Raw genomic sequence first — 22,650 nt, 5'->3', positions numbered from 1 at the left:
TCTTTGAATAAACCTTTTGAAGTACATATAGAAAAGGATGCATCATCTACTGGGGAAAGCTTTAGAGAAGGAAGTGGAGAGAATGTGCACATTGTCGAGTTGTTTCACAAGTCTATGTTTGTTCAAGCACCCACAGAAGGCACTCCTTCAAGGAGGGAACTACATAGTCACAAATATTTTAAAAGAGTGGGCGTGATTAGTTACACAATAGCAGTGGTACCATAATATTTCATTTATGCAACTGTAGACTGTTACAAGCCAGCTCCCCATATCATATCTATTTGTAACTGTAGAATTTCTGGGCAATATTTAAAAACTATTCTAAACTGGACATTGGTGAATAACTCAGTTGGCTGGATAACTGGTTTGCAATTCAATAACATCAACAATGGGGAAATCAATTGACATAATGGCTGAGATCACCATGAAGGCATCACCTTCTCAACCGCTTCCATTGCTGAAGGCATGATAAACTCTGAGCCAGTCACCCCTCTCATAAACAGTAGCCAATGGTCCTCTGGAAAAATCATGACTTTCCCTGTATCATTGTGAACCAAACAGGGACACAGCATTACTGCAATGAAATCGAAGACAGGATAGCAAATGACACTGGGTACAGCAGTTAGAACTTTGGAATATTTCAATTTTTAATCTTTCCCAATCCTGAAACACAAGGTTAACATGATTTAACAGTGGTTTCTTAAAATTGGGAAATATTTTGAGATGATAAAAGTAGCAAATGTTTCCATAGTTCTAAAAGCCAAGGAGGGGTGTAGGCAGAGAATTAAGACAAAATCAAAGTGCTTATCGAGACTCTCTTCTCCAAAAATGGAACTGAATAAGTGCTGGAAAAGGAAAATATAAACTGAACATGGCTTTATGGAAAAGCAGGTCTCACAAACTTGATTGAGTTTTTTTGAAGCAACAAAGTGGACTGACGAGGACTGAAGTAATCTATATGACTTCAGTAAGGCGTTCAACAAGGTTCCCCATGGGAGACTGGTGAACAAGGTTAGATCTCATGGAATACAGAGAGAACTTGCCACTTGGATACAGAACTGACTCAAAGGTAGAAGATAAAAGGGTGGTGGTGGAGGGTTGTTTTTCAGACTGGAGGCCTGTCACCTGTGGAGTGCCACAAGGATCGGTGCTGGGTCCACTACTTTTCATCATTTATGCAAATGATCTGGATGTGAGCATAAGAAGGTATAGTTAGTAAGTTTGCAGATGACACCAAAATTGGACAGCAAAAGAGGTTATCTCAGATTACAACAGGATCTTGATCAGAAGGGCCAATGGACTGAGAAGTGCAGAAGGAGTTTAATTCAGATAAGTGTGAGGTGCTGCATTTTGGGAAAGCAAATCTTGGCAGGACTTATACACTTAATGGTAAGGTCCTAGGGAGTGTTGCTGAACAAAGAGACCTTGAAGTGCAGGTTCATAAAGTGGAGTCGCATGTAGATAATGAAGGCAGCGTTTGGTATGCTTTCCTTTATTGGTCAGAGTATGTAGTACAGGAGTTAGGAGGTCATGTTGCGGCTGCACAAGACATTGGTTAAGCCACCGTTGGAACATTGAGTGCAATTCTGGTCTCTTTCCTATCGGAAAGATGTTGTGAAACTTGAAAGGGTTCAGAAAAGATTTACAAGGATGTTGCCAGGGTTGGCGGATTTGAGCTATAGGGAGAAGTTGAATAGGCTGGGGCTGTTTTCCCTTGAGCGTTGGAGGCAGAGGGGTGACCGTATACAGGTTTATAAAATCATGAGGGACATGGATAGGATAACTTTTTCACTCAGAGGGTGGTACATGTATGGAATGAGCTGCCAGAGTTGGTGGTGAAGGCTAGTACAATTGCAACATTTAAAAGGCATCTGGATGGGTATATGAATAGGGAGGGTTTGGAGGGATATGGGCCGGGTGCTGGCAGGTGGGACTAGATTGGGTTGGGATATCTGGTCAGCATGGATGAGTTGGACCAAAGGGTCTGTTTCTCTATGACTCTACGACTCTCAGTGAATAGCAAAGGTAGAAGCAAAACAAAACTTTGTCAGAAGTGAGGAAGGACAGCATGAACAGTTTCTATTTGAGAGATAAAAGTGACCGTGTAGCTGAAGTCTGGCAGGAGCTTTTTTTTTGGAACAGAGATAGAAGACTTTCCAGGGCGCCTTGAAACGTTTTGGCATGGGCACAAACAGGGCACATTATAAACATGGGAGTTATTTTAAAGAGTACTAACATTATGAGAATAGGACAAGTAGACCATTCAAGCCTGCTCTAATATTCAGAAAGATGACTGATTGGTTTGTTTTGAATCTTACACTTCCATCTACCTCCAATAACTTTTGATTTCCTTGTCTAACAAGGAACGCCCAATCAACACTTAACACATTATAAATACTGCATTCAGAGCTCTCCTTAGAGTGGAAGGTGGGATTCAGAGTTAGGTAGCACAAATCAGTAGCTATTAGCTAATCATAGCCTCCTACTCCATCCCACCACACTTTCAATTTTTAATTACTAAAATTGACATTCACACCAGGTTTTTCGCAATGGGATATACCCACGGGGATCAATGTAAGCTTCCTAATCTGCTCTGTATCTTACGTCATGCTCCTTCTCAACCTCTCCCCTTGCCTGAGATATGGTGACCCTCAGGTTAAACTCATCAATAGGCACACCTGAATTCACACTTTAAAGTAACCAAAGTCTGCATGTTGTCACAACCACAGCACAATTAACATCAAAGCTCTTAAAGGGAGGTAGGAAAAGGAATTGGGATCTATGCTGCTGGGTTCAGATGAAGAGTGGGCGTAACAGACCATAAACAACAGGACTCAGGCCCAAATGCCTCTTCCTGTGGTAAATGCTAAGCAAGACTCTGTCTTATCTCCTGGAGAGGTGTAGAATAATGAGACAAAGAGGATCACATTGTCCTGAAGCTTTGGGACACATCAAGCCACGAAACCACTAATTGCAGTGCGATAATCCCAATATTTTCGGATTTTAAATCCACCAGTGGGCACCATGTTTGGCCACACAAAAAAAAATCCTGTCGTCCCCTGCCCTGTTCCTGAGTAAATAACTGGCCCCAAATGAGGGAACCCCCCACCCCCCAGGTAACCATCAACACCACGCACTTGTCCCTGATCCAGGCAGCTCTGCTCGTTAGATGGTGATGCTGTTCTTTATGTTCGAGGGCTGGAGGTATTAGTATTCCAGATCCACTTTGTTCTTTGGGAGATATGTGTGGAAAGTTCATTACGCAAGGGGTGGTGGGTGCCTGGAACGTGTTGCCAGTGGAGGTGGTAGAGACAGGCACGATAGCGTCTTTTCTAAATGTATCCAGACAGATACATGAACGGGCAGGGAGCAGAGGGATACGGATCCTTGGAAAATAGGCGACAGGTTTAGATAGATGATCTGGATTGGCGCAGGCTTGGAAGCCGAAGGGCCTGTCCCCGCTGTAATTTTCTTTGTTCTATACTCATCATAATGGGCACAGTGCAAGAAGTTAGTGTTAAAGATTTCCCTCCATTTTTATCCTAGAAAATTCATTGTTAAATACTATCACTTTACCAGTGATTCTTCATCAGCAAGAGTGTGACAGTTTTTCCAGACAGGAAGGATTGTGGAGTAATCAGACCAGTCATGATCTTACTGAATGGTGGAGCTGGCTCAAGGGATCGACTCAATTTGTAAATTTGCATGAAGCAAAGGGATGCTAAACATCTTTTGAAAAATTACATTATTAAAAATTGAATCAATTTGTATGCTTTTTAGAATTAATTAGACCATCTGCCCCAAAATACAAATCTTTACAGTGCTTAACAGTAATCATTTCAATGCCATCTGTTCCAAGCATTAGACTTCACTTTTTAAATCAGTTTAAAAGTGAGATCTGCAGGTTGACAATCAATAGAACCTGAAAATGTGTTGCTGGAGAAGGGCTTATGCCCGAAACGTCGATTCTCCTGTTCCCTGGATGCTGCCTGACCTGCTGCGCTTTTCCTGCAACACATTTTCAGCTCTGATCTCCAGCATCTGCAGACCTCATTTTCTCCTCAATGAATAGAACCTAAAAAGTAACAACAGTAAACTTTTAGATTTTACTCCATGAAAAAGGAAATGAAACTGTACACAGAGTTTTCTTTAGAGTGCTGACTGCTGAGCAATAAGTGACTCATTCACAGGCAAATTAAGATTGGATTGTCATTTTTAGGACAATTAGGATAAATTATTCCAGAGAAAGTTGTTAAAATTATTCACACAGAATTAATTCATTTTGTAATAAAAGTCATGAAAAAAGCAAGCTTTTTGGCAAAAAACACAATGCAGATTAACAGCAATTTTAGAAACTACCAATAGAAAGTTCATCTTACAGTATTTAGACATTTTAATAACAAGAAACATGGTACCATAACAATCTTCGAGTCTAAGAAATGGATCCAACAATAAAATCTGCAAATCAACTCAAAGCATTTTGAGGGGAGTCAACTTTAAAGGTTGGTGCTTATGATATCTGCCAGTGTTCAAGCATGAATGTCATAAATGCTGTGATTAATTATCTTGCTTGAATTAAATCAATCTCAGTTTACTATTCAAAATAATAAAGCAAATAATTCACAAAACTTATTCAAGAGGATGAGAACAGTAGGATGTCACAGCCTCAGTTAGGAATGAATCAGGGCTGAGTTTACAGGAATTATCCTTTAGTGAATCTTTGCTGTACATATAGTGGCCCAGATTCCACTATGTGGAGTTTGCACATTCTTTCATTGTCTGCGTGGGTTCCCTCTGGGTGCTCTGGTTTCCTTCCACAGTTCAAAGGTGTGCAGGTCAGGTGAATTTGCCATGCTAAATTGCCCGTAATGTTCTGGGATGTGGAGGTTAGGTGCATTAGTCAGGGGAAATGTAGTCAGGGTAGGGGATTGGGTCTGGGTGGGATACACCTGGAGGGTCGGTGTGGACTTGTTGCGCTAAATAGCCTGTTTCCACACAGTAGGGATTCTGAGAATTCTATAGGAATATTCATAATTGCCTTGTAATTTGCAAGGAACAGTTATAAATGAAGGGCATAACAATTTTTTTAAAACTGTAAAGCGTTTCCAGCTTCTCCCATCTGGAAAGTGTCAAAAATCAGGATGCACATCACCTTGATTCATTATCCAGTTTCATTAAGCTGCAGCTCCGAGGACTTACACTAGACTTAAATCATCAATACTGTCACAACTTGCTGGGTTACACCAAAAACATATTTCATTAAACTGCTAAGCCGATGGGAACTTCATGGTTACCAAGATGGATCTGGGTGGAATGCTCTTCGATGGACTTGTTGGGCAGAATGGCCTCTTTCCACACTGTAGGTATTGTATGAGAATTCTTAGCCACTGACCAGCTCTTGTAGCACCAGTTTATATGGCAGGTCCAGTTGAGCTTTTGGGCAATGGTGACTCCTAGATGGTCTACTATTGGAGGTGATCATTGCTTGGAATTTGTGTGACATGAATGTTACTTGCCATTTGTCAGTAAAGCTTGGATTTCCAGCTATAAAAATTTAAAGAGTTTGTCAATACATATTCTGTTCAGCCAACACTATTTTCACATTAATTTGCATTTATGTATTATAAATTATCCACAACTGCTCTTGGCTTCCGAGTCACCATACACGCACTTTAAAATATACCAAGAGTCACAGAATCCCTCCAGGACAGAAAGAGATCATTCAGCTTGTTGAGTCTGCACTGGCTTTCTGAACAGGAGCATCCCATCCAGATCTCAGGAGACCTAGATACAGTAGATGTGGAGAAGATATTTCTGCTAGTTGGAGAGACTAGAACCCAACGCTAGTTGGCGTGAAGGTAAAACCCTTTACAACTGAAACAAGAAGGAATTTCTTCAGCCAGAGGGTGATTAAATCGGTGGAACTCATTGTTGCAGAGGTTATAGAGGCCAAGTCATCGAGTGTATTTAAGACAGAGATAGATAGGTTCTTAATTAGTACGGGGATCAAGTTTTACAGGGAGAAGGCAGGAGAACGGGTTTGAGAAACATATCAGTCATGATCAAATGGCAGAGCAGACTCTAAAGGAACAAATGACGTAATGCTGCTACTATTTATTATGCTATTACGGTTAAGATTATTGAACCCTGAAACATTTACTCCTTCTCTCCACAGATGTTGCCTGCTGTGCCGAGTATTTCCATCATTTTTCATTTTTGTTTCTGATCAACTCCTTTCTCCTATAATCAATGGAATACAAATCAAGTCCCTACAAATGGTCTTCATTAATCCTCGAAAACCCAGGTTACCATTCTGATGAAGCTGCAAAGCAGCACTCCAAGGGAACACCATGTCGAAGACAATCCTTCATCGTATTTTATGTATTGTAATTACTGACATGCAATCTCTAAACCCCTGTGGACCAGAATGCTCCATTGTGTTAAAACGTTTGGACACTCCTATATTAGGAATGTTCCAGAAGCTTTGTAATTATACAGCCAACTTATTGCATTAACAAATGATAAAATTCCTCTGTATTCCTAACACAAAGGCAATTATTTTCATTTATAATTACTTCTTACTCTCCTGATTTCATAGTAACTATTCTCCAAATGTAACATATAAAAGCTATATTTAAATACATATCCCAAATTTCCAATCAACCTGCTCAGAGGTGTCTGAGTTGGTACATCTCTACAGTTGGGACTTGAACCCGTGGCTAAGAGGGACACTACCACTGTACAACACAAGCCCTGTTGCAGTATGGGGCACACACTTTGTGCATTATTTGAAAGATCTGCCATCCAAGATACAGTGCAATTACCTGCCTAAATCTCATGTCCTTTAAGGAGGACCTATTCAAGACCCGAAAACTGCTTCCTCAAATAAGTACTCTCACCCCAGAACTTCTGTGTGCTAAATCACCCACACATCCAATTCTTAACTACATATATTTGAACTTGAAGCAGTAATGGATAGCTTAAAGATCAATATACTTTATTTAATAGGAGGAATCACCACATATACATCATTTATATTCCTCTCTCATCCATTGATCCTGCTGCAATGGAGCAAGTTCCAAGTTAATGAATTCACTAACCTTTACACAAATGGTTCCACAGAGATAGTTATTATAATGTGTTACAATTGAGCTCCTTATTAATTCACCATCTCGTCTGTGAAGTCAAAATCACCTCTTGGTCTCTCCATTATTCCAAAATAACATAATTCTACATCCAACTTTTATCATCTGAAGTACTGACATCTGTGCTCTTGGTGTAAAGATTTGTATTCGGATCTTCACACAAACACAGCAAAATGGATCTAGAATGTATCTATTGCCGTACACCCATTCTACTGTCATGGTTCAATCCTCTTTCCACATTAACCGCAATGGATATAAGTTCATAAACACCTTTACTTCATTTTTCAAGCAAATCTGTGTGCCATTTTGGAATATAATTACAGAAAAGCCACATAAAAGTGAACTGAGGCAAAAAGGCAGCTAAAACTTGAACTTTCACAACTATTTTCAATCCCCGGTTACAGTATTTAGTTATTAATCACATTTAATCAATTCAAATTAAAAATTTATTCACATAACATAAAGGTAGTTCCTCAAACAAAAACATGACACTATTAAGGTATTAATGAATTTGGTACAGCTATCAAGATTATCCAACACAACAAAAAAAAAAGCTCATCGTTTTGGAGATTAAACTTCAAGCTTTGATGCAATTTATTAGAAAAATACCAGCTCTTTTGTTAAGAAGTTACTTGATTTCATAAAATTGTATGCCATACCTCAATTAATTCCAAGTCTGTCCATAACTTCAATACTACTCCAACTGGAAGGCTCACTAGCATTTCCCTGACATTCCTATTTTTAAAAGAATTGTCCGATTAGAGGCCACAGCTCACACAAGCAGTAACCATCCCTTCCCTAGTTCTTTGCCAGTCATTGCTCTTAGATGTTCCTCTCATTCTTTCTATACTCAAAATGTAATAACCTTTATCTTTCCACATCATATGCATACTTTGAAATCAAGCCCCAAGGCATCATCATCTGCCCATAATCATCCTTCAAGGCTCAAAAACCCGTAAACACAATGAAAAAAAACTGAAAGCTACAAGCAGAGTTTTAAAATTCAAGTTTAGGATCAGTCAGGCACAACTTGGTCATTTGCCTGATGACTTCAATTCACCTTCTTACCAGCACACTTGAAACTTGATATCTTTACAAGACATCAGTTCAGTTTTATATGAGGAGAAAGATGAATTACAAAATTTAAGTATTAGCAAGGGACCTATTCCAGTGTAGCCTAGAATGAAGGAATAAACAGCATAAACAAAGGAGAACCAGTTGATGTAATAAAGTTGGATTGTCAAAAGATGTTCGATATGGCACAGCATATAAGCCTACTTGATAAGAGCCCATGGTACTGAAGGTAGTACTCTGTCATGGCTAGAAAATTGAATAAATGATAAAAGACACATTTAAGATAAGGGGGGGTATTTTAAGCATGTCAAATGCAACTCCTGGAGTGCCACAAAGACCATTGTTTGGGCCACAATTATTTATACTATGCATTTGCGATTTGGATGAAGTTGATGAATACACTTGTGCCAAGATTGTAGATGACAAAAATAGGTTGGAAGGCCAGTGGTGAAGACGATAGGGTGTCTACAGAGGCATAAAGACAGTTAAGTAAATGGGCAAAAACTTGCTCGATGGAAAACAATGTGAAAATGGGAGTTTATACACTTTGGCAGGAAGAATACAGGAGCTGAAATACTATATAAATAGAAAAAAAAATTTGCAGAAAGCTGCAGCACAGAGGGATTTGAGGGTCATCGTGCATAAATCACAGAAGCTAGGATCAAGTTCAGCAGGTAACAGGGAAGGCAAATGGAATGTTGGTAATTATTTCCAAGGGAATAGAGAATAAAAACAGGGAAGTTTTGCTAAAAAATGATACAAGGCACTAGCTAGACCACATCTAAAATATTTTGAATTCTTTTGGTCCCCTTATAGTTAGGAAAAATGTACAGCCACTGCAGGCCACTTAGGAAAGGTTCACTAGTTTGATCCTAAGCATGGAGGGATTTTACAAGGAGGGTTGAGTAGGTTGGGCATCTATTCATTGGAGTTTAGAAGAATCAGAGATGAACCTATTGAAAGACAAGATTTAAGGTGGCTTAACAGAGTAGATGCTGGGTAGTTGTTTCCCATTGTGGGAGAGTCTAGGACCAGAGTCCTTAAACTCAAAGTAAGGGGTGACATACTTAAACAGAAGTGAGGAGGAATTTCTTTTCAGACGGTAGTGGCTCTGTGGAATTCTTTACAGGAGAGGACTGTCGAGGCTGTTTCATTAATATATTCATGGCTGAGACAGACTTAAAATAAACCATGGAATTGAGGGTTATGGAGAAAAGATAGGATTGTGAAGTTGAGAAATATCAGATCGACCAATCAGATCGGTTGATTGGTAGGGCAGACTTGATGGGTTGAATGGCTACTTGTGTTCCTAGTCTTATGGCCTTCAGGTTTCTATTTTGTTTTAGAAATCAGGAACTTAAAAAAAAAAAATCAGTGAGGTTCATTCCTATCTGAAGCTTTGTCATCACTCATGACTCAACATCAATGAACAGAATAGATGACACAAAGTTAGATTCTGTAATCTATCTCCTGTTCATTTTTGCTTTTGATAGCACAAGTTACCTCAACTCAAAATAATAAGTAATCCAAAGTAAAATAGCTCATAGATATCAAAAATGTACCATGACATCTCAAAACTATTTCTGGTGCATACTCCAAAAGGAGAATGGATTTCTCATTCACCTATTGCCTTCAGATGTTTTGTATGCATGTTGGTTTATTTTTTTTTAGGAAGAACAGTCTTAGCTGCAGAAACTTAATACTTGCAGAGAATGAAGAGGAAATAATGTATAATATTTATAAAAAGGTCAAGATTCAAAGTGTATGAAGTCTCTTAATTAACAACCATTATATAGTGAAAATTAATCGGATATCGAAGTATAGGCGCATCCAAGAAATAATGTTGTTATGGTACAACATACATTCAATGCATTTCATTTCTGTTCTTTCTCTGCCAGTAGCTCTGCTAGCTTTCCTCAGTTACTAACCAACTATGTTGCATGTGGTTTTAACTGGTGACATTGATTATATTTGTGTAATATGAAAACTGGCAAAGAAACAACACTAGCTCACAACAGAATAAAAAGCAAGTGCCCAACTTATGTAAAAAGACCCCTTTTTCCACACATAAAACAATGTCCAGATTGCTCACATCATCTTTCCATAGCACAGTCATCATACTATACTGGTCCAGCATGCTACATAGAAAAATCGCAACAAAAATTCCAACACTGGGTATTCTTGTATGATTACGTTAAGACATCAATTGTTCATATGCCAGATCCATAACTACCAGCTTTACAATAAGACGACAGACCTTTGAGCAAGATGCAATTTGAGTTTTGAAAACTATTTTAATTGTTTAGGGGATCCACCTCCTGATGACCCAACTTCCTTCCCAGCTCCCACATTAGCTCAATCAACTTGCATACTATGTGTACTTAGAATCTGCCACCATCACTCCCTCCTCAATAATTAACTCAACACATTTATGCTTACAAGTTGATCACCTGTTTTCAACCTCCCTCTCCTCTCAAAAGTCTTCAAATTCTCGATCATCTCCCAAGTGTACATCCATCTTTCCTGGCATTCTATATTTGAATGCACTCAATGAGATTTCAGCTCTTCCTACAGATCCAAAGCCCTCAAAACCATGAGCAATGAATTGATAACTTGCATTAAAGATAGTTTCAAAGGGCCATGTCACAGCAAACCAGAGAGCATGCTATCTTGGATCTGGAAATGGGTAAACAGCAGACTTAATAAACGACCTTAGAATAAAAGACTGCCTACAAAATAGCAATTATTACATGGTGAACTTAGTAGTCAGTTTGAGAATGACAAACTTGTGCTGGAAACAACTGTGTGTAACTTACAGTCACAGAAACAGACCCTTTGATTCAACTAATTCACGCTGACCAGACATCCCAATCTGACCTAGCCCCATTTACCCATATCCCTCTAAACCCTTCCTATTCATATACCCATCCAGTTGCCTTTTAGATATTATGATTGTACCTACCTCCACCACTTCCTCTGGCAGCTTGTTCCCACACACGCACCAACCTCAGCATGTAAAAGTTACTCCTCAGGTCCTTTTTAAATCTTGCCCTTTTCACTTTAAACCTACGCCCTCTAGTTCCATTGTATGAAAAAGCACCTAGGCTCTTCATCCTATCCATGATTTTATAAATGTCTATAAGGTCACCCCTCAGCCTCAGACACTCCAGGGAAAAGAGCCCCAGCCTATTTAGCCTCTCCCTATAAATCAAACCCTCTAGTCCCAGCAACATCCTTAATTCTTTTCTGCACACTCTCCCAAATTTAACGTCCATCCAATGGAAGGGCGACCAGAATTGTATACAGTATTCTAAAAGTAACCTCACCAATATCTTGCGTAGCCGCAACTCCTAAACTCAACATTCTGACCAATGAAGGCAAGTATGCCAAGCAACTTCACCACTCTGTCTACGGTGACTGTACTTTCAAGGAACTATGCACATGTACCCCTAGATTTCTTCATTTAGCATGAAGAAATCCCTACAGCCCTACCATTCACCGTGTAAGCCCTGTCCTGGTTTGCCTTACCAAAATGCAACATCTCATGTATCTAAATTTAACTCCACCTTAAATAGAAGCATTTACAATAAATTAGGATGGAGTTAGGTAACGTGAACTGCTCAGACAGATTAGCAGGAATGTCACTAAGCAAGCATTAGCAGACATTTGAGGTGGTAACTCATGACTCTCACAAACAATATGACGCAACATTCAAAGAGAGGGTAATATTAACCATGGCAAGTTAAGGTGAAAGAAAATGCTTATAAGCGGGCAAGTAATAGTCTCTCAGTTTGGAATAAATTCAGAATTCAGCAAAGGAGGATTAAAAAAAAATGTGCGAGAGAAAATAAACTGCACGGGCAAATTAGCAAAGAATGTAAAAACTGACAGTAAAAGCTTCTTTACGTATCTAGAGCGGAAGAGGTCACAATGAACATAGGTCCCTTAGAAATGAATCTGGGGAGATGGTTATGGGGAACAAGGAAATGGCAGAGATATTAAATATGTATTGTGGTGGAAAGTACTTTGAACATTTCATTCATACTAAAGAATACAGGGGAGAAATTAAGAACCATTACCATCATGAGAGAAGTAGTACTAGACAAACTAACAGGGCTAAAGGCTGATAAATCCACCGGCCCTGACGGTTTGCATCTTAGGATCTTAAACTAGGTAGCTAAGAGGTAATGGGTCCATTAGTTGCAATTTTCCAAAAATCTTTGGACTCTGGAGATGTACCAGAGGATTGGAAACCTGCCAACATGACAGCCCTAATCTAAAGGTGAAGGAGGCAAAAGGGGTGTAACTATAATCCAATCAGCTTAACATCTATTGTTGGAAAAGTATTGGAATCAATTATTAAAGCAGCAATAGCAGAACCTTTGAAAAATCAAGCAGAGTCAGCATGGCTTCATGAAAGAGAACATTGTGTCTACATGATTTATGAGTGTGTTTTGGGGTAAGTCTCAGAGTGGAGAGAGGGGGACCAGCAGATGTGTTGGACTCAGACTTCCAGAAGGCACTGGATACGTTATAAGGTAACAGCCCCTGGTATTGGAGGTACTATATTGACATAGATAGTGAAGTGACTAATGAACAGGAAACAGCAAGTGGAGATAAGAGATTTTTAAAAAAAGTTGGCGACTCATGACCAGTTGGATTCCATACGTATCATTGTTGGGAGCGCAACTGTTTACAATTCATATTAATGACTTGGAGGAAGGAAGCGAATGTACTGTGGCCAAATTTGCAGACAACACAAAAATAGGTGGAAGGGCAGATTGCGAAAAGGATACAAACAGTTTACAGAGAGATATTGATAGGTTAAGTGAACAAAAAGTTGGCAAATGAAATTTAACGTGAGGGAAAATTTGAAATTGTTCATTCTGGGAGGTTAAAAAAAAGTATTGCCGATGGAGAAAAAAAACTGCAGAAAGCTACAAAGCAAAGGGTACTTAATGTACAAAACACAGAAAGCCAGCACATAGGTGCAGCAGGTAATCTGGAAGGCTCATGGAATGTTGAACAGTATTTCAGGGAGATTACAGTATTACAGTAGGGACATCTTACTGCAACTATACAAGACATTGGTGAGACCACATCTGGAAAACTAAGAGCAGTTTTGGTCCCTTTAGTTAAGAAAAGGTATTATTTCATTGGAGACAATTCAGAGGCTTACTCAGATGATCTTTAGCATATAGAGATTGTCTTATGTGAAAGATTAAGTAGGTCGAAACTCTAGAGGTTAGATGAATGAGACATACAGGATTCTTAAGGAGTCTGACAGGGTAAATGTTGAGAGGATGTTTCCCCTCATGGGAGAGTTTAAGTTAGAAGGCATAGGTTCAGAATTAAGGGATGTCAATTTATGACTCAGATGAGACAGAATTTCTTCTCTTGAGGGTTGCGTGTCTTTGGAACAACTTGCCACAGAAACCTGTGGGAGCTTGAGCCCTTGTGTGTATATTTAAGGCTGGGATAGATAGCTAGTTTCTTGAACAGTAGGGGAAACAAAGGGTTATGAGGAAAAATCAAGAATGTTGAAGTGAGAAGTGTCAGATCAGTTACGATGGTATTGAATGACAGAGGAGGTTCGAGGGGCTGAAGAGCCTGATCCTATTTCTTACGAGACTAAGGAATCAAATTTAAGAAGACCTGGTTTAAAAGAAAGTTATCCAAGAGAGAAGGGTCTTTATATGGGAAATGATAAACAGCAATAGGAAGAAATAGATTGTTTGCTTACTCTTAGATTTGTACAAAGGCTGGAGGCTACAAAAAATAAAGTGGCAAAAGTAAAGGCTCTGTATCTGAAAGCATGTACCATTTGAAACAAAATAGATTAACTGACAAGGTAAACTGAACTAAATTAGAACAATCTGATAGCTATTATAGAGACATGGCTGGAAGATGTCTTGGAACTTGACCTCAAGTGGAGGAAACAGCAGAAAGATAGAGGGGTGGCTATGTAATTTAATGATGGTATTATCGCAGTCAAGATGGATAACCCAAGTTCAGGAAACCAGAATGTAGAAGCAGTTTGGGTAGAGATGAGAAATTACAAAGACAAATTTTCGCAACACACAGCGAGAGTAAGCTCACTAATAGTAACCACAGAGAAGATGGAGTATGAAGGAAGAAATAACAGAGGCTTGTCAGAAAAGTACGGCAATAATTACAAGGATGCTTTAATTACAACTGGAAAAAAAAGGTCAAAGGTAGCCTAGGTGAGAAGTTTGTCTCAGGATGGTTTCTAAGAAACCAGAAAGCAACTTACACTAGCCCTAATATTGGATTAATTCATGATCTCATTGTAAAGAGATCAGTCCCTCAAACCTGCTCTGCTATTCAATAGGATCATGGCTGATCAGACATCCCTCATGTCCACATTGCTGCATTTTCCCCACAATCCTAGATTCCCCTACTGATCAACAACCAGCCTCAACCATAAATGTACACAAGGACTCTGTCCGCCGAGCTCTCCATGGCCAAGAGTTCCAAAGACTCAACCCTCGGAAGAAATTCTTCCTCATCTCAGTCTTAAATTAGCATCCCTTTATTCTGAGGAGGAAGTGAGGACTGCAGATGCTGGAGATTAGAGTTGAGAGTGTGGTGCTGGAAAGACACAGCAGGTCAGGCAGCATCCGAGCAGGAGAATCGACGTTTTGGGCAAAAGCCCTTCATCAGGAATAAGTCCCCTTTATTCTGAGGGTAGGCCCTCTGATGTTAGACTCTCCTAAGGAAAAACACTCAGCATTTACCATTAGGCGCCTTAAGAATCCTGTACGTTTCAATGAGATCATGTCTCATTCTTCTAAATTCCAGCAAGTCCTAAATTGTTTAGCCTTCACTCATAAAACAATTCCTCCATACCAGGAGCATCCTTGCGAAACTTCCCAGAATAGTCTCCAATGAAATATATTTTTTGCTTAAATAAAAGAGACCAAAACTGCTCACAGTACATCAGGTACAATCTGATTAGCATATTGTAAAGTTGCAGCAAGATTGAAACTTTTATTAATGGCACAGTTACTGTTTTTGCTCCCACCAGAAACTCCATTCTTTTCCCTAACAACTGTCTGATTGTTCACCATGTTATCTGTAAACCTGTCATTTTAACCCTGAGGCAAGATTTCAATTACATAGCCATGCCATCTTCCACCTTCATAACATTGTCTAAATGCGCTCACCTTCTGCTGAAAACCTCATACCTTTGTACCTTGCCAACGTATCACAATCCTAGCTCTGTGAATGTAGAATGATTCAAAACTGTGGCCCAAGCTTGTGGTCCCCATGTGGGTAAGTGTCAAGATTTGTTTAACAATGCCCCTGCTCTATACAAGTTTGAGTAGCCATTAATTGTTGTTGTAAGCACTTTTAACATTTCAACAAGACAATTGTTTACAGAATCCTAGGTTCAATACCAAGTCAGAGGAACTCAAGAGGGAACAGACAACAGGAAAGCAATGGGGATATGTTAAAGATACTGAAAGTACCATCTTCCAGAAGACTTATTTCCACATACTGAATTGATAGGTAATTCTAGAATTCAGACTTAAAGACAATGAATGTTGAAGTGCCAGGGGCATAGAATATCTGGCTTAGTAAATTATATTTCATGCATAACAGGGTACACTAACATCTTGGCTTTCCTATTGGTTTTACATTAATTTATACAAATAGAAAAGCTGGGAGTGTTTCATATCCTGCAGGTTCCTGAAAACAATGCAATAGGTATATTAATAGAACCAGCTGCATGAACAGTATCCCATGGTTACTCCCTGATAATACGTAAATGGCGGTGAGCTCACAAGATACACAAAACTAAGATCTCTAATTTGGGCCTGGTTCTATCATAATAATGGAGAAATTACTTTTTTCATCATTCTTTTCAACAGACTTGTCAATTTCTCCTAACACGTTTTCCTAACACTAAAATGTTATACTCAAGGCACAATGTAAATTGTTGAAAGGCAATCCTGAACTACAATATTAAGCATAATGACTTGTCAATAAAATACGCCAAATTCAGAAATTCCAACAAAGGCTTGTAAATGACTATAATTTCACAACTAATAAACTCATTTGAAAGTTTAAGAGGAAGGTGCTCTGATTGGTGCATAATAATCAAAAACTCCTCAGGTTTTGTTTTGTTACGTCATGAGGAATCCTCTGCAATATAACAAGAGCATTAAGCTATTCAGAACAGCTTTACTTCCTTTGGAATGTTATTGCGTAACCTTTGGTTACTATGATTCATTGATAGATAACAACACAAAACGCTGAACAAAGATTGCTAAATTATTGATGTTTAAATCTGTAATGAGACCAAAGGTAACTCTCCTCTTTGTGAACCTTCAACTCAATATGAAACCTTGCTCCTGTACAACCAATTTAAATCACTGTTCTTTAGAACTACTCAAGAAAGAACCAACATTCTAATAGATGCAAAATAATGCAGATCAATCCATACAAGCTGGATCACCAGGAATGGTGAGGGTAAAGGCAGGGAAAAAGTGGGTGATTGCTCAGTGAACAGATTTCCCAACACCGCACAGATCATTCCACTCCCAATTCTTTCACAGAGCTATCTAGTTACTTGCACTCCTCGATCATGAGCCACACCTGAAATTTCCTCCTACTCCCAATATTTATCTAGTTCCCACTAATAAATCTGTTTTCTTTCTTTATTTCCGGAGAGTGCATTCACATCATAACTGGCTGTCTCAAGAAAAACCTCTGTCCGTCTGGTGCTCTTGTTGTCTATCATAAGTCTGTTCCCGCTAGTTACTGACAATCCTGACCAATTAACTGGCCATATTTTTTCTGTAACATTCCACATAACCAGGCGGCACACAGGAGTCCATTCGACCCATCGTGTCTGTTCTGGCTCTTGGAAAGAACTCAAATGAAAACACCCACTTGCTCTTTCTTCAAGGTCCTGCTAACTTGTAGCTACACATAACTTGCCCAATTCAGTTTAAGAGTGTTATTGAAGGCACCTTTTACACACACTACATCTGAAGCGTTGATGCAAACCTCCTCTGATTTAAAGTGCCATCGTCGTTGGGGAAAAGCTGCAAAGATGAGGGTCTTTGAATAAAAATCAACACCACCCTCTTCTTCCCTTTTTGACAGGCGGCCATCTTAATGTATCCACCGCCCCCTTACTCTGTTGATCAAGGGGGGAGGAGGTCAGTAATCGAGGTTCCAAGCATGACGAGCGGCCTAGCCTAGGGGCGTGTTATTTACCTGCAACTCGGCCCTGTCCACCTCCCACTGCGTCCTCTCTATCTCGAAGCGGGCCCACTCGTGCTGCAGGAAGTGCAGGATCCCCGGGATGTTGTACTGCGGCCTCTGAGCTTCCCCCTCGGGCCCCGGCGGCTGCTGCGCCGGCTGCAGGTTCCTGCTGCCAATCCCGGGGCCTCCTCCTCCTCCGCTCAGCACCGAGTTATTGCCGAAGAACACCCCGGCTCCCGGGTGTTCGTCCATGGCTGGGGCCCAAAACCCTTCGTCCGTCCCCTCGGCCTCCACACCGGCGGCTGCGACCGCGGGTGGCAGTGACGCCGCCCCGGGTGCTCGCTGAGTCCACCGGCCCTGGATTTCCCCTCTGGCCGCTCGGCGCGCGCACGCGGGGCCGGCCGTTAAAATTTAAACCGCGCCGGGTGTTCCATGGCCGCGGCTGGCTCGAGCTGCTGCTGCTGCTGGCGGCGGCGTTGATAATGTTAATAACGCTGCTGCCGCTGCCGCCGCCTCTCACCCCGCTGTCACCAACAGAAACCACCCACTGACGGTTGGCCGCTCTCTCTCTCTGCCCCCCGCCCACCGCGGCGGCGCATGCGCGCTCGCCACAACAGCCTGCCCCCCCCTTTCCCACCACCCCCTTGCGAGACCCCGCCCCTCCGCGTCTCAGACCCCATCCCAATCCCTCCTCAGACCCCACGCCTCCACTCCACTCCTCAGTGGGGGGTGGGGGGAATCAAGGTTTTTGAGGAAGGGTCGCCGGGCCAGAAACTGTAAACTCTGATTTCTCTGCACAAATGCTGCCAAGACCTGCTGAGCTTCTCCAGCAACGTCTGTTTTTGTTTTATGATTTACAGCATCTGCAGTCCTTTTGCTCAGGCAGCATCTGTGGTTGACAAGTTGTGAAGACAGGTCCCCGGTGTCGAAACGTTAACTCTGCTTTTTCTTCACTGGTGCTGCAAACCTGCTGAATTTTCCCAGCAATTTCTGGTTTTCCTGCCGCTCTTGACGGCCCGTCCTTTGCCAAACCCCCTGGACAGAACAGGACCCTGCCTACGCATGCGCTGACAGGTTCTTTTCAAGTTAGCCGCTAGTGTCGCCAACGTCACGACGTCCCCAACCGTCATCCAGGGCCCATCCCCACCCGCCGCGCTTTTTGATTCAAACGCGGAGCCGACCAGCTTTGCGCCGGCGCTGGATTTCCAATTTCATGCGTGCGCATCTCCGCCGACGCACCTGGAAGCGTCCCTGACGGGGCGGGCGTCGCGTTCTGAGCCACAATGCGCATGTGTAGATCTGCACCGTCTCTGCCCCGCCCATCCAGAAGGGTAGAGTGGGTTGCAGTAAAATCCAATGGAAGGTTTTCTTGTCAGATGTGTTTGAGTCAAAAAGTGTAACGTTGGGCTTGGCCAATAAAAGAACAATAATTTAAACTCGGAAGTCTACTCTCCAACCTGAGCACCTGCTTGCTCAGGTTGGGTTAGGTCAGGGCCAATCAGTCCTTGATCTCATTACAGCTTTAGTTGAAACATGGAAAAAACGGCTGAATTCTAGAGGCCAGTCAACAGTGACAGTTTTTATTATTATTATAGTCATACAGCACAGAAACAGACCCTTTGATCCAACCAGTCCGTGCTGTATGACTAATAATAATATAATTCCAACTAAACTAGTCCCACTTGCCTGCTCCTGGTGCATATCCTTCCAAACCTTTCCTATTCATGTATCTATCCAAATGTCTTTTAAATGCTGTAATTGTACCAACATACACCACTTTCTCAGGAAGTTATTCCACACACGAACCACTCTGTATAAAAAAAGCCTCTTTCTTAGAACATAGAACATTACAGCACAGTACAAGCCCTTCGGCCCTCAATGTTGCACCGACCTGTCATACCAATCTGAAGCCCATCTAATCTACACTATTCCATGTACATCCATATGCTTGTCCAATGACGACTTAAATGTACTTAAAGTTGGCGAATCCTTACCATTGCAGGCAAAGCATTCCATACCCTTACTACTCTCTGAGTAAAGAAACTAGCTCTGACATCTGTCCTATATCTATCACCCCTCAATTTAAAGCTATGCCCCCTCATGCTCGCCATCACCATACTTGGAAAAAGGCTCTCCCTGTCCAACCTATCTAACCCTCTGATTATCTTATATGTCTCTATTAAGTCACCTCTCAACCTTCTCTCTAACGAAAACAGCCTCAAGTCCCTCAGCCTTTCCTCGTAAGACCTTCCCTCCTTTACATTTGACGAAGTGTGGCATCAAAGAACCCCAACAAAACTGGAGTAACTGGTTACCAGTAGCACAGTATTGGTTGGGGACACACCTGGCATGTAGCAAAAATGTTGTGGTTGTCGGAGGTCAGCCACCAGCCCCAGGACATCTCTGCAGCAGTTCTTCAGGGTAGTACCCTAGGCCCAACCATCTTCAGCTGCTTCATCAAAGACCTTCCTTTATCATTACATCAGAAGAAGGTAAGTTTGCCAATGATTGCACAACGTTTTGCACCATTTGTGATTTCTCAGGTAGTCCATGTTCAAATACAACAAGACCTGGATGATATTCAGGCTTGACCTGATAAGTTAGGAGAAAGTGAGGACTGCAGATGCTGGAGTACCAGAGTTGAAAAATGTGGTGCTGGAAAAACACAGCAGGCCAGGCAGCATCCGAGGAGCAGGAGAATCGACGTTTCGGGCATAAGCCCTTCTTCAGGAATGACGAATGAAGAAGGACTAATACCCAAAACGTCGATTCTCCTGCTCCTCGGATGCTGCCTGGCCTGCTGTGTTTTTCCAGCACCACATTTTTCAACTTTTGACCTGATAAGTGGCAAGTAATTCAAATGACAAGCAATGACCATTTACAGTAAGAGTGGATCTAACCACTATCCCTTGACATTCAATAGTGCTCGCATCACTAAATCTCCCACTATCAATTGGGGTTACCATCGACAAGAAACTCAACACGATTCACCATATAAACACTATGGCTACAAGAGCAAGTCAGAGGCAAGGAATACTGTGGTGAGTATCTCAGATTCTGAGTCTCTAAAGCCCACCTACCAATAACAAGGAATAAGCCAGGAGTGTGATGGCATGTTTCACACTTGCCTGGAAGACTGGAGCTTCAAGAATACTCAAGCTTAACACCATCAGGACAAAGCAGCCTACTTAATTGGTGTCACATCCACAAGCATCCACTCCCTCCACCACCGATGCTCAGTATCAGCAGTGTCTATGGTCTACAAGATGTACTGCAGGAACTTACCTAAGATCCTTGGATAGCACCTTCCAAACCCATGACTACTTCCATCTAGAAGGACAAGGGCAGTAGATACGTGGGAACATCACGTATTTCAAATAAACTCAAATCCCCTCTAAATCTCCTGCCCCATACCTTATTTCTAAGCTTCTTGGTTATTGGTCCCTCTACTAAGGAGAGAAGTTTCTTCCTGTCTACAAGCTTTCTTCAAAGCCAGTCACCATCCGGACTTAGAAATATGTAGCCATTCCTTCAATGTTGTTGGCTGAAACTCCTGGAATTCCTTCACCAAAAGGCATTGTGGGTTTTCCTACAATACCTGGACTGCAGTAGTTCAAGAAGGCAGCTTGCTGCCATATTTTCAAGGGCAACTAGGCTTGGGCAATAAATGCCCATGTCCCTCGAGTAAATTTTTAAAAATTACAGGTAATAACAAACCTGTTATTTAAAACTTAATCCAATCTTTATCTCTCTACCAAAAACACGTTCTGACCTTTATCTCAGTAATGTTTATGCGACCTTGCTGTGCACAAAATTACTGTTGGTTTCCTGCACTAAATCTTTGTTTATAACCTAAAAAGTACATAGAGTCATCATGTTTTATGGCATGGTAAAATACCCTTTGTCCTATTTTGGCAGCCATCAAGCACCAGTCCAATCCCATTTTTTAGGACTTGGCCCATCGTGTTCTGTACTAAGGCATTTTAGTTGCTCATCCAAATATTTCTCAAATGTTGTAAGAATTCCCACCTGTGCCACTATTTCAGGTATTTGCTCTCGATGTGAATATAAACTCAAATCCCCTCTAAATCTCCTGCCCCATACCTTATTTCTAAGCTTCTTGGTTATTGGTCCCTCTAGGAGAAAGTGAGGGCTACAGATGCTGGAGATCAGAGCTGAAAATGTGTTGCTGGAAAAGCACGGCAGGTCAGGCAGCATCCAAAGAACAGGAGAATCGACGTTTCGGGCATAAGCCCTTCTTCAGAAAGGGCTTTAGTGATTTAGTGATTCCTGAAGAAGGGCTTATGCCCGAAACATCGATTCTCCTGTTCCTTGGATGCTGCCTGACCTGCTCCGCTTTTCCAGCAACACATTTTCAGTATTGGTCCCTCTACTAAGGAGAGAACTTTCTTCCTGTCTATGCCCCTCATAACCTATTAGGTCTCCCAACAGCCTTCTCTGCTCAAAGTAAAACAACCTCAGCCTATCTATTCTCTCTTATAGCTGAGATACTCCAGCCCAGACAACATCCTGGTAAATCCTCTCTGCACCTTGTGCAATGAGATCCTTCCTCATGCAGTGAACAGATCTAATTAATGTTTTACCCAGCTCCATCATCATCTTCTTGCTCTTGGATTCACTGCCTCAACAAAAATAAAACACAAGAATCTGTATGCCTTCTTATCCATCTTTCTCTAATGCCCTGTTGCCTTGAAGAATCTATGTACAGATACTCTTAAGGTGTCTCTATTCCTCTGTACTTCTGAGGGTGCTACTGTTCAAGATACACTCCCATGCCTTGTTATTTGTCTCAAAATGCATCATTTCCCATTCATTCCAAGATCCAGGACTACATATTGAGGGATGTGCTGCCGCCACGGTGCGGTGGGGAAAGACCACCATGTAAGGTATGCCTGCCGAAGAAGACCAGGGGGCCCACCCATTAATTGGAGTCCGCTAACGCCTCAGCTAAACATCTGGATGGTCAACATACAGATTTGTATATACAAATTATTAAGTCTGGTCTCTGAGTGTAGAGGTGCGGTGTATGCATGTGGATTCTGGATTAGTGATGCTGGAAGAGCACAGCAGTTCAGGCAGCATCCAAGGAGCTTTGAAATCGACGTTTCGGGCAAAAGCCCTTTATCAGGAATAAAGGCAGAGAGCCTGAAGCATGGAGAGATAAGCTAGAGGA

General features: G+C 41.4%; 1 protein-coding gene across 2 annotated transcripts in view; it reads right to left on the bottom strand.

The window, feature by feature from the left end:
- The window catches only part of LOC122542680 (striatin-like), a 139,617-nt gene extending 121,594 nt beyond the window's left edge, over nucleotides 1–18,023 (bottom strand). For both annotated transcript variants that reach the window (XM_043680661.1, XM_043680668.1), the window contains exon 1: nucleotides 17,469–18,023. In XM_043680661.1, the coding sequence (XP_043536596.1) occupies nucleotides 17,469–17,708 (240 nt within the window). In that variant the 5' untranslated portion in view covers nucleotides 17,709–18,023. The remainder of the gene's footprint in view (nucleotides 1–17,468) is intronic.
- Nucleotides 18,024–22,650: the final 4,627 nt, after the last annotated feature.

The sequence above is a fragment of the Chiloscyllium plagiosum genome, chromosome 3 (genome assembly GCF_004010195.1).
Source record: "Chiloscyllium plagiosum isolate BGI_BamShark_2017 chromosome 3, ASM401019v2, whole genome shotgun sequence".
Lineage (NCBI taxonomy): Eukaryota > Metazoa > Chordata > Chondrichthyes > Orectolobiformes > Hemiscylliidae > Chiloscyllium > Chiloscyllium plagiosum.
This window is presented reverse-complemented; position numbering and strand designations above follow the sequence as displayed.